The following is a 12616-nucleotide window of genomic DNA, read 5'->3' on the forward strand; positions in this document are numbered from 1 at the left end:
TGAGTCAGGTGTTCTTTCCATTTAGAGGATCCCACAACATTCTCATTTTGGGTTTACTCCTAGCAAAGTATTACTACACTCTATTATTGTGGTCTCTACACTGTTTCTTAAAAATTTATTTAATTTATTAATTTACTTTTTGCTGAGGAAGATTCACCCTGAGCTAACATCTGTGCCAGTCTTCCTCTATTTTGTATGTGGGTCACCACCACAGCATGGCTGCTGACCAGTGGTGTAGGTCTGCGCCCGGGAACTGAACCCAGGCTGCTCAAGCAGAGCACACCAAACTTAACCACCAGGCCTCAGGCTAGCCCCCTCTACACTGTTTTCATTGCAATCTCATCAGCAAATAATTTTTGAGTATGTATTTCTGCATATGCTTTTTGAGTATGTGAATATATGTATATTTTTTCATTTATAAATTATATACACTTATGATTATTATACATATTTAAAACATACACAAAATGGAAATTTTAGAGGATGAGATAAAAAATGACTAGAAACAGAAGTTTCCCCACACCTCAATGGCTTTTATTGATCTCTCTGGAGACTGACTGCCCTCTTGGATCTTCCATGTACCTCCACGTGTTTCTAGCACCCAGCCAAGGGCCAGGTATACCCCTGAAGCTTAATATCTTCTGTTCAAAAGAACCATTTCAGATATCCCACTATTTCTATTAAAATACACCACTTCTACTCCTAGGGTTTGCACCCTGAAGATAAAGGTTCTGCATCTATCACCTGCTAGGCTGGCTCACTTTGGAGAGGGGCTGTGGGCTCCTCATGTCTCCTTGTTTTCTTTTTTACCTTTGATTACAACTTATCTGACATATTTATTCAGAAAATAGCAATTGTATCATTCTTAACTAAACTCTTCATTTCAAACTACTTGGTTAGGCAGAGTCCTGGGTGCTAGAACCATAAAGAGTGAAAAGCAAGCTTTCTGATCAGGTTGCGTCACAGGATAATGTGACAAAGGGCAAGAAGGATCTTGGGGTGAGAGTCAGGGAGGGTTTCAGGAAGCTGGATTTAAAGGGCCAGTGGGAGTTTACCAAATGGCCAGGGAGGAAGGTGATCCTAGGTGAACCCCACGAAGAAAGGCAGGAAGAGGGGAGTAGCCCCAGCTCAACCTGAGCTAGGGAAGAGTTTGGCAGAGCTGAACACAAGAGGCAGGGGTGGGTGCACTTGTGTTGTAAAAAGATCCCTGGGGCAACTCTGTGGAGTATTAGAGTCTTGAGGCTGGAAGTAGGGGAGGCTGCTGGTTGTCTGAGAGCAGGGCACCATTTCAGTTAGAGGGTAGAAACCTCTAGGGTTGAAAGTCCAAACTGAAGCAGGCCAACTCTGCTTTAGCGCTCCGGCTGCATTCTTTTTTAGGATCGCAAAACTCTTTTTTTTTTTTCCGATCCAGGGTTGTTGCTCTTTCCCTCTGTTCCCAAGAGACACGTACTTATCCCTGTATCAGAAAATCACTGTTTTTCTCCTGGGAGTTCCGGGTGCTGGGAGTGTTGTGTGTCTGGGCTCCATTTGAGGCCTGCAGCCAAAGGAAGTGAATGAGGTGCATCTCTGCACAGGTCTTACCAAGCCAGGGCTTGACTGAAGGCTTCACGCCACCCCAGGCCCGATAAAATGAAACCACACACACAGATACAGACGTAGACACATCCTGACAGAAAACAGCCTCCGGGATATCAGGAACCCCGAATCTGCAGCCACGGGCGTGTCTGGGCGGGGCAGGCAGCGCCGACCACCGCCGCCAGCCTTCCCGGATCGCCAGCCTTCCTGGGGGAGGGGGGCGGGGCCGGCGCCGGTGGGCGGGGCCTCCGCCGGGCGGGGTCTGTGACGGGGTGGGGCGGGTGGGGCGCGCGGCGGCGGCTGAAGCAGGGCTGGAGCCGGCCTGGGGGCCCGCGGAGCCGAGCGCAGCGAGCGGAGCGCTTGGGCGGCGGCGGCGCGCGCGATGGCTCCGGCCGGGGACCGCGAGGGCTACTGGGGCCCCACGACCTCCACGCTGGACTGGTGCGAGGAGAACTACGCGGTGACCTGGTACATCGCCGAGTTCTGTGAGTGCGGCTGCCGGCGCCGGGGCCCCGGCCTGAGGGGGAGGGAGGCAGAGAGGGCGCCGGGGTGAGGGTGCCGCCGGGGGAGGCGGCAGGCCTGGCCGGGAGGCGGAGGGGGCCCGGCCGGCGGGCAGGGACGCCGGCGCTGCGGAGGAGGGGAGCGGACGGGGCACCCCGCGTCCGGTGAGGAGTGCCGGGGTCGGGACGGGTTGGGGGGGCCTCTGAGATGGGGGCAGAAGAGAAGAGGGGAGCCCCCGCCAGCCCTCAGGGGAGTCCGAGGGGCCGGGTCGCGCGGGGCGGCGGCAGGCTGGGGCAGCCCGAGAAGCGGTTGGGAGAGGGGAGGACTCGGCTCCTTTGAATGAGGGCCCGGGACACCTGCTCCTGGTGTCGCTGCCACCACCTTCGCCCTAAGGGCACGGGAGAAGGGAACAGTTCCAAGCTTAATCTTTCCCCTAGTACGTGAGGGGTCTTTCCCTTCTTCTTTCTCTGTTCCTATTAGACCTCTTTGGTCGCCTGCAGGGAACGGTTTTCCCAGGCTGAGATCCTGACCCCCAGCCCCCACCCCGCTCCCGCCCGGGCTGTCTTCAAGTGCGAGGGCTCATCTACTCTCCGAGTACGACTGTTCATTCAGCCATCTCCTTGCAGCACAAGTAGAAGGCAGAGGACCTTAGTCTGTACCTTCTTGCTCTTGCCAGGCTCCCAAGAGCGCAAGGGAGTAAGTCCCTGCTCCACTCTGCCTCCTATCCGACTACCTAAGGGTTAGGGTTCTTTGAGGACACTGCTGCCACTGATTGCACCTTCTGAGGACCCTGGGACGAGTCCTCCTCCAGCTGCTGCCCCTGACAGGCACCGCTGGCCCCCTAGGCTTTGTGTGTGTGTATTTATCCGGGTGATCCTTCCTGCCAGGCTTGGAGAGCACCGGAAAAATCTGCCATTTCTTTTTGTGTAGTTTACTTTGGTCAAGTTTGGAGAGCACAATGTTTGATCCTTCTTCAGGTCCCAGCTTCTGGCAAGGTACAGAGGATATTTTTTGGCTAACTATTACGGCCTTCTTTTAATTGGATCCACTTTCTCAGGACGTGAAGCAAAACTCTTTTTAGCTAACCTTCCCATTGTTGGGTCCTTCTCCCAGGCGAGCGTTTGGCTTTGCAGGAGAAAGGCAGGCGTTTCATGCCAGCTGATGCTACTTTATTCTGTTCATAGTTATTGGCTCAGTTAAAAAAAAAAAGGAAAACAGAACCCTTTTTGTAGTTTTCAAGACTTTAGTACCATTCTCTTTAAACCGTGACAGACTGAGAGTCACTTTTTCTGAACTACTAGTTTAAATTAATAATTTTTACGTAATAGCGGGAGACTATGGGCAAAGGGATCATTTATAGTATCGTTACTTGGCAGCCCAAATGTTGGCAAAGGAAGCGCTTTACCATTTTTTATTAGATCGTGTTGGCAAGCCCATACCTGGTCCAGAGGAGGTCCAGGAGGGAAGGGACTTAACATCATGCCGTCTGAGCTGGAAATGTGTGACATGGGAAAGAGAAACTCAAGGGTCTTCAAATATTGGATGGGCTGTCATATCGAGCTGTTAAACTTTCTGTATTTCTCTAGAATGTAGAATTATAGCCTATGGCTGGAAGCCAACTGTAAGGGGAGAGATTTTGCTTCAACATAAGGAAACTTTTTAGCTAAAGATATCCTCATGGAATGGATTGACTTGAGAGGTAAAGGGCTTTCTGTCGCTGAAAGCGATAAAACAGGTGTTGCTCAACTAACTCATGAATATTTTAGGGGGAATTAACTGTTTAGTAGAGAAAAGGGGTTGGCTTTAGTTGGCCTTCAGGTCCTTTGCAACTTTATGGGTTGATATAGGTAATAATGACTCTTAGTTTAGAACCGAGGATTAGAATCAAAAGAGAAAACTGCCAGTTAAGTCATGTGAGCTATGAGAGAGCAAGATACTACTGTTCTGGCAGATAGCTCTGAGAAATGGGAAATGGCTTCAGTCTTAATGTCCTCAGAAGAGGAAACTCCGAGCAGATGCAGGGGGGGTTTTGACATAGGAATCAGGGGTTGCAAGAAGAGGATGAATGAATGTTGGCAGCCCTTTGCACATGGACCTTGGGAGAAAATGATCCGGAGGAAGGTGAGGTCAAGTCTTCTTACCCAGCAAGTGGTGGGTATCTATCATATCTTGGAGTAAGAGAACTTGTTTTTGAAAAATATGCTGATTAATAATGATGTGTTTAAAATAAATGCAACTTTATCATCTTTATAATCTTTACATTAATGATTGAAATATTAAAGATAATGATAACAGCGATAACAACTATATCTAAGTGCTTACTTAACTATGTACCATACTTTGCTAAGCACTTTATATATCTTATCACTTTCGATATTTACCATCATTCCAAAAAGAAAGTATTATTATCCTCATTTCACAGATTAAGAAATTGAAGCTCTAAGAAGTAACTTCTGTAAGGTTGCAGAAAGTGGTGGAGAGGTAGTATTCAAGTTGAAGTCTGACTCTAAAGCTACTATACCATATGACTTCTATCACACATTCATTGTTTTGCTCCTGCATGCAAGGGATGAGGACAAGCAGAAAAGAGTATAGTACTATCGCAAGGGAGAAGCTGAAGAACTGTTTAAGAAGCCTGCCTTTTAGCATTAGGATGTGTGTATTTTGGGTAACATAAAGACGAGTTTGGGGAATAGCGTTTTCAGATATGGCAACGGTTCTCAGTCACTGAAAACCTGAGAAGCTATCTTCTTGACATCACTCAAGATCAGTTCAAATTCCTTTTTTGTTTGAGCAGATTGTAAGGACCAGGGGAAAAGGTCGAGGGTTTCTCTTTAGTTGTGGGAGGAGCGCCTTGCTGTGGCAGAAGTTGTAGTGCAGGCAGTGCTCATTTTTCATGGTAGTGTGGGATAGTACAAGTGACCACACAAGTTAGAACCTGGCAGAGCTATCATAATCATCGATGGGAAAAGGTGCAATTGTTCTGTGACCTTTAAACATTTTTCTCAATCATTGCAAACCCTTTTTGTTGATTATAAATATAAAGAGAAATGAAAAAAATAGTAAAACTAATAGTTATTTAGTACACTCATTTAAAACATTAAAGACAAAATTAAAATGTTTTATTTCTTTGTAAAAGAACTTCTCAAGAGTAGTTTGAACAGTGCTTGCCTTCTTCTTGTCATATAATTTATGATAGGGAATCGGTAGTTTTTCTTTCCCTTGGTGAATTTTTATACTCCTTTCTAAGTTTGAATCACCTCCCAACATTTTATTCTTTGCACTTTCAGTATTGTGAAATATCTCCGAGAGTTCCTTTAATGCACAGTTTTTTGCTGGCTCGCTTCTTCTGGTCCATCTCCATCCTTTTCTCACAACCACTTTCTTTGTTTATGTTGATAAGCTTGCCTTCACTAAATTCCTCTGGCTGGATTTCTAGAGTCTCGAATGGCAGCAGAGTCATTGTCATGGTCAGCTGTTTCTTCTATAACTCCGTTTATGTTTGATTGGAATTTCACTTCCAACATTATCACTATTTGTTTCTTTGCTGCACTTTCATCATTGTTGGTCAGTTCCCTCTTTCGGTTATTCATTTATGTAAAATGCCGCATATTTTCATCACCACAAGGCAAGGAAGCAACTCAACTATAGGTTTTGTTGTCTGTATGTGAACTGAACAACGGATGTGCGTTAACTAATCCCCAACAGACTTTGCCTTGATGTTTTATCCATAGTTAGACATTTAGGTAGAGAGTTACTTTTCCCCCAGCTCTGTGAAGATAATATTCCATTGTCTCCTGACTTATTGCTGCTGATGAGAAGTCCACCAACAGCCTAATTATTATTCTTTTGCAGTTTATTTTGTTAAATCCACCAACCGACTTGGAAAGAAGTGACTTGGTTAGTCGCTGGTCATGCTGTGCTTCAGTTATTTATCTAGTAATGTGGGGACTGAAGATCTAGTAGTGCAGTTTGTACTGTATTCAGTTAGAGTTAGTGTACTGTGGTAACTGAAATTTGAATTGTGTTGTTGGGGGATTGATATTATTTAACTAAACTGTGGTAGCAGAAATTTGTGCATATTAGAACCCTGTAAAGTAAAGATTTCCTGTGTACTTCTCTTTTTTTTGAGGAAGATTAGCCCTGAGCTAAAATCTGCTGCTAATCCTCCTCTTTTTGCTGAGGAAGACTGGCCCTGAGCTAACATCCGTGCCCATCTTCCTCTACTTTATATGTGGGACGCCTGCCACAGCATGGCGTGACAAGCAGTGTGTAGGTCCGCACCCAGTATCTGAACTGGTGAACCCCAGGCTGCCAAAGCCAAATGTGCAAACTTAACTACCGGGCCGGCCCCAATTTCCTGTGTACTTCTGATCCTTACAACATTCCTATTAAGTATGTGGTGTTATCCCCATTTTATAGATGAGGGTTAAGTAACCTGCTCAGCATATCATACAGCTAATAACTGGCAGAAATGGTGTTCAAATATAGGTCTAACAACTCTCTTTACAAGACATACTGTCTGCCAGAAGTGGAATTTCAGGTGCTGTTGGTTTCGTGGAACAAATATTACTTAAAGGGAAGTGGAAGGGAATTCTGTGTTTTGATTATGGTCTCAGAGGAGAATTACTCAGTTAAAAATTATTCAGAATGTTTCACTTATTCAGCAAATATTTATTTATTTGAGGAAGATTATCCCTGAGTTAACATCTGCCACCAATCCTCCTCCTTTTGCTGAGGAAGCCTGGCCCTGAGCTAACATCCATGCCCATCTTCCTCTACTTGATATGTGGGACGCCTACCACAGCATGGCTTGCCAAGCAGTGCCATGTCCGCACTTGAGATCTGAACCGGCAAACCCCGGGCCACTGAAGCAGAACGTGCGAACTTAACTGCTGAGCCACCGGGCTGGCCCCATCAGCAAATATTTGTTGAATACCTATTTTGTCAGTGACTCAGAATACAAAGCTATGTGACGTCTGTCTCTCTGTTCAAGGTAGCTAAGAGGCCAGTAGAGGTATGAATAGATAAGAACAAATAGGCGTTTATTTCCTACTTCAAGGGAAATGCATTCCTAAAAGTGTATTTGATAGAAGAATGTTTAAGTATTGGCACATCATGAAAGAGGGTTTATTTATCACAAAACTAAAAAATATTTTAAAATTTCTCATTATGGGTGTTATAGGGGCTACCTCAGTCTGAGGGGGTAACCTAGTTAGTAAGACTTTTATGGATGGGAAGAATGGATGGTAACTTCCGGTAGGATCATGTAGCCGTCTCCCTTTTGTCCTTGGGCTAGGATGATTCAAGCTGGGTAGGTATCGTCCCTTCTTACAGGTTTGCTGCCCCTCTCCCCATCCTACTCGTAGGAATTGGGCAGAAGGAAAGTAGGGCAACCCTCAGTCTTTCTGCCTTTATTATGGGCTTCACTTAGATGGGGTAAAGAGGTCTTTCTTTCCTTGCCACTGCAGCTCAAGACCAGAGGGGCTTTCACTAGCTGCCTCTGCCACACATGTGCCACTCAGGGCACCTAGCTGCTTGTGGCTCATTGCTACCTTTCCTTTTCTTTCCTATTTTCCAGGCCCCTTCCCACCATCTTCTCTGAATAGTAGCCTCAGGTAAGTAATCATGCTTCAGGCTTCTTTTGGTCCCGGGATTCTCTGGCCTGGCAGAGGTGACATCCTTGCTGCCTTAAGGAAGACAGTCTTTTTTCCTGAGGATTATTGACAGGCCAGCAGCACTGCCTCTAACTTATCGCTCAAAAGCACCTTAAGTCAACTGAAAAATGAAGGCCAATTGAAGGGCCAAATTTAGTGTTCAAAAGGCTTTAGATTTGGGGCCAGCCAAGTGGCGCAGCGGTTAAGTTCGCACGTTCCACTTCTCGGCGGCTGGGGGTTTGCTGGTTCGTATCCCGGGTGCGGATGTGGCACCACTCATCAAGCCATGCTGTGGCAGGCGTCCCACATATAAAGTAGAGGAAGATGGGCACGGATGTTAGCTCAGGGCCAGTCTTCCTCAGCAAAAGGAGGAGGATTGGCAGTAGTTAGCTCAGGGCTAATCTTCCTCAAAAAAAAGGGGTTTAGATTTAATGTATGCAAGTCAAAGACTGCCAGTGGATTGTTTCAGATGCTGTGATGGACATGTGACGTGGTACATTAGAATGGCAGAAGGTGCTGATTAAAAACTTAAAACAAAAAGGCTTTACAGTGTAAGTGCTGGAAGAACTGCCATACCAGCAATTCTTATTCTTTTTCTTATTTTTTAAATTGTGGAAAAATACACATAACATTAAAACTTAACATCTTAACCATTTTTAAGTGTACAGTTCCGTAGTGTTAAGTGCATTCACATTGTTGTACAACGAATCTCTGGAACTCTTTTCATCTTGTGAAACTGAAACTGTACCTATTAAACAACTCCCCATCTCTCCTCCCTCCAGCCCTGGGCAACCGCTCTTCATTCTGTCTCTCTGAATTTGATACTCTAGATGTGTCATACAAGTGGAGTCTTATGGTATTTGTCTTTTTGTGACTGGCTTATTTCACTTAGCATAATGTCCTTGTGGTTCATCCATGGTGCAGCATGTGTTAGAATTTCCTTCTTTTAAACGGCTGGGGGCCAGCCTGGTGGCTGAGTGGTTAAGTGTGTGCGCTCTGCCTCCGTGGCCCAGGGTTTCACTGGTTCTGATCCTGGGCATGGGCGTGGCACCACTCATCAGGCCATGCTGAGGCGGCGTCCCACATGCCACAACTAGAAGGACCCACAACTAGAATATACAGCTATGTGCTGGGGGGATTTGGGGAGAAAAAGGAAAAATAAAATCTTTCAAAGGCTGAATAATATTCCGTTGTATGTATACACCACATTTTTCTTATCCATCCACCCGTTGATGGACACATGAGTTGTTTCCACCTCTTGGCTATTGTGAATAGTGCTGCATGACATGAGTGTACAAATATCTCTATGAGACCCGAAAGTGGAATTGCTAGATCATATGGTAACATAGCAGCTATTTTAACCTTTTCATTAGAAAGAAGCCTTTTATTATTTTCTTTCTTAAGCCCCATGAAGTTATTATTACTCTTACATAAGTTGTAATTAATTATTACTTCTACATAAGTTGTAATTATTAATGTACTTTATCTCCATTTTAGTTAATCAGAGACACAGGTAACTGTCAATCAGAGATGTAGTCACTGTTACCACACTGTATTGATCCATATGAGATGCAGTCACTGATTACCTTAATGTATTGATAAATTCTAGTCCCTGTATATTTATTGCAGCCTTATTGTGTATAAATGGGAATTTTGAAATATTGGAAATAGCTAATAGAAATAATAATAGCTCACATTATGGGGCACTTAATGTGCAAAGTTCTCTGTCTATATTATCTCATAAGAACCCCTTATTATAATTCTTAAAACAAGCCTTAGAAGTTAGATTCTGTTAGTAGTCTGCTTTTAAAGATTTGGAAATTTGGGGCAGAGAGGGGTGAGATAATTTGCACAGTTTTCCGCTTTGCAAGTGGCAAAGTGAGGATTTGAACTCACACACTTTGACTCCAGAGCACATTCTCTTCTCTCTCTTTCACTTTTAAAATTAGTGTTTTGAGGTATAATTTACTTAAAATAAAATGTATCCACTTAAAGTGTATAATTTGGAAAGTTTTGACAAATGTGTAAATCTGTGTCACCACTGTCCCAATCAAGATGTAGAGTCTATCACCCTGAAAAAGTTGCCTAGCAAAGCACTCATTTGTGACCATATGATAAACTACTTGATCCCTGAGGTGGATACTATTATAATCCTAATTTTGCAGTTGAAGACATTGAAGTTTAGGAAGGTTAAGCGACTTGGCCTACGTTACACACTATTAAGTGGCAGAGCCTAAGTGACCCAAGGGCCATTTGATTCCACAGCTATGCTCTTAACTACCATACTGTCTAACCTCCCTCCATTGCCGCTTTGTCAGACTCTAGTGATCCAGGGGTCACAGGTTGGGAATTAGTGGTCTGACCTCATTTTACATATAAGGAGAAGGACCTTGAGAACTGAAGTGATTTGCCCAAGATTATGTTGTAAATCAGTGGTGAAACCTAGACCAGCATCCACGTGCAGTAGTTCCTTAGTATGGGAAATGGGGAAAGAGGAGGGAAGACAGTGACCAGTGTTGCTGATGTCATGTTGTTAATGACTTATCGGATCATAGGACTTCTTCTGAACAAAACAAGCTCCTAATGAACTGTTTTTTGTGGTGAAGATAGCTAACATCTGTAGTGTGACTTACTGAAGCAGTGCTTCTCAGACTTTAACGAGCATGTGAATCACACGGAGATCTTGTTGAAATGCCTTTTCCCATTCGGGTAGGTCTGGAATGTGGCCTTAGAGTCTGCATTTCTTATAAGCTGTCAGGTGATCACAGTGCTGCTGGTCTGGAGACTCTACTTGGAGAAGCAAGGCTTTGCAGTTCACAAAGCACTTTTAATTCTTTTCTCCTGTGAGGTGTAGATGTTATCTCTGTTTGTAAGGAAATCAAATTCAAAAGGATAAGTGACTTGTTCAGGATCACAAGCTAATACTGGAACCTGGATTTCTAACTTTGAAAACCAAGTTAGGTGTTGATTTGTCCCGCACAGTAACAGGCTAAGAACACTGCATGTGAAGGAAAGTTTGAAAATGATTGTCCTGGATAATGAACTAAATTGAACTTACTACTTTTTCATTTCAGAAACAGGTTTCATTCTCATTTGCTCCTAATACCTTCGCCAAGCTCAAACCAAGCCACCTTTTAGACTTGTCTGTAGTTAGTAATTAGAGCTTAGTAATACTTGAAGGCTAAGTACATTTTTAAGTCTAATCTTGACTTAACATTTACCCAGGTCATTCAAGATATTAGCTAGGAAGAATTGTGATTTGGTAGCACATATTGGAAGAAATGATTGATTTTTTTTTTTTAACAGAACGGTAATTGGTGTATGGGTAAATTTTGGGGAACTTCACTCAGGTGGAATACATAGAATAGTAAACATTTAAATGGAAGTCTCACCCAGTGCATTATTATTTCAGGTTAAAGTTTTAAGTTGTTTCTTCAATTTTGGGTTCTGCCCTTGTCCCTTTGCCAACTATTTCCCAGTCAGTGGAAAAAAACCTTACCTGGACAGTTTTAGGTAATGCAGAAGAGCATTTTAAAAGGAGTGGAAAAAAAATAATGAAAAAATAAAAGAAATAAAGGCATGAAGAAACATTTTAGGACCCAGAAATGTGATAAAGCCCAAAAGACACAGCAAAATCAGTTTATGGTGACATGAAAGTCCTACATGTTTTACTGTGGGGAAGGTATGTGGTATAATGGCTTGGAGTCAGAATCAAGATTCCTATGTGAACTTTGCTCCAATAAACCTTGTCACTTTGGGCAAATCACTCAATCATTCTTTGATCAGTTTATTTTCTGTAAAATGAGAATAATGAGATTTGGTAAGGTAATGAGAATTAAATGGCATGATATATGTGAAAGCTCATAGTGAAGTGCCTGAAATACTGGGTGCTCAATAAATATTAGTTGAACTGGAATCTAATGAGAATAAGTTGAAAAAAAAATAAACCATGCTTTGTTATAGTTGTGGCTTCCTACCTGTGATGGTTGGTTTTATGTGTGAATTTGGCCAGGTTGTAGTATACAGTTATTTAATCAAATACTAATCTAGGCATTGCTAAGAAGGTGTTTTGTAAATGTGGGTAACATCTACAATCGGTTGACTTTAAGTAAAGATTGCCTTCAGTAATGTGGGTGGGCCTCATCTGATTGGTGGAAAGGCCTTAGGAGCAGACCCTGGGTTTCCGTGGTAGGGTGGAGGAGGAGATTAGACTTTTATTTGGGGAGGGCTCCTACTTGACTCCTCACCTTAGTGGCCTTCCCTCCCTTCTCCTATCTTCCCTTTCTTCCTTCTCTGTTTCACTTGTTTGAATATATTGTGAACATACTGGAATTTTTAGATGTTTTTAGCTGGAAGGTCTGCTGGAGGATCTGGTTTATCACACAACCTTAACCTGATTGCTTTTGCACGTGCTGTTCCCTTGTTATTTGTAGCTGCATTCACTCAGTTAGTAGATAGTTCTTTAAACCCTGACTGATTACTCCTTACAGAAGTAGGTGCTTCTGCTATTTCCCTTTGAAGACTTTCTGTTGACTGAAAGATAAAGGCCAAATTCTAACATGACGTAAAAAGCTCTTCTTTTTTTTAATGAATATTTTCACACATAGAATAAGGTTGAAAGAATTTTGCAGTGACTGTCTGTTCACCTGCTACCTAGATTCTACCGCTAACATTTTACTATACTTGTTTTATCACTTACTTATCCATTTGTTCATTCCTCTCTTCATCTGTCAGTTCATTTTATTTTTTGACACATTTCAAAGTAAATTGCAGACATCTGTACACTTTCCCCTAAGTACTTCAACATGCATATCATTTACTAAAGTTCAGTTCTTTATGTTTTTTCTTTTGATGTAAAATTTATATTCAATGGAATGTATAAT

The 12616-nt window shown here is 43.2% G+C and overlaps 1 protein-coding gene across 2 annotated transcripts in view; it reads left to right on the forward strand.

Moving 5' to 3' along the window:
* The first annotated feature begins 1857 nt into the window (after nt 1-1857).
* Nucleotides 1858-12616, forward strand: part of ACER3 (alkaline ceramidase 3) — a 147102-nt gene continuing 136343 nt past the window's right edge. Inside the window, exon 1 of one of the 2 annotated variants that reach the window (XM_046685662.1) lies at nt 1858-2060. In XM_046685662.1, coding sequence (XP_046541618.1) covers nt 1958-2060 — 103 coding nt within the window. In that variant the 5' untranslated portion in view covers nt 1858-1957. The remainder of the gene's footprint in view (nt 2061-12616) is intronic. The other variant, XM_046685663.1, reaches the window with a different exon arrangement.

The sequence above is a fragment of the Equus quagga genome, chromosome 14, assembly GCF_021613505.1.
Source record: "Equus quagga isolate Etosha38 chromosome 14, UCLA_HA_Equagga_1.0, whole genome shotgun sequence".
Lineage (NCBI taxonomy): Eukaryota > Metazoa > Chordata > Mammalia > Perissodactyla > Equidae > Equus > Equus quagga.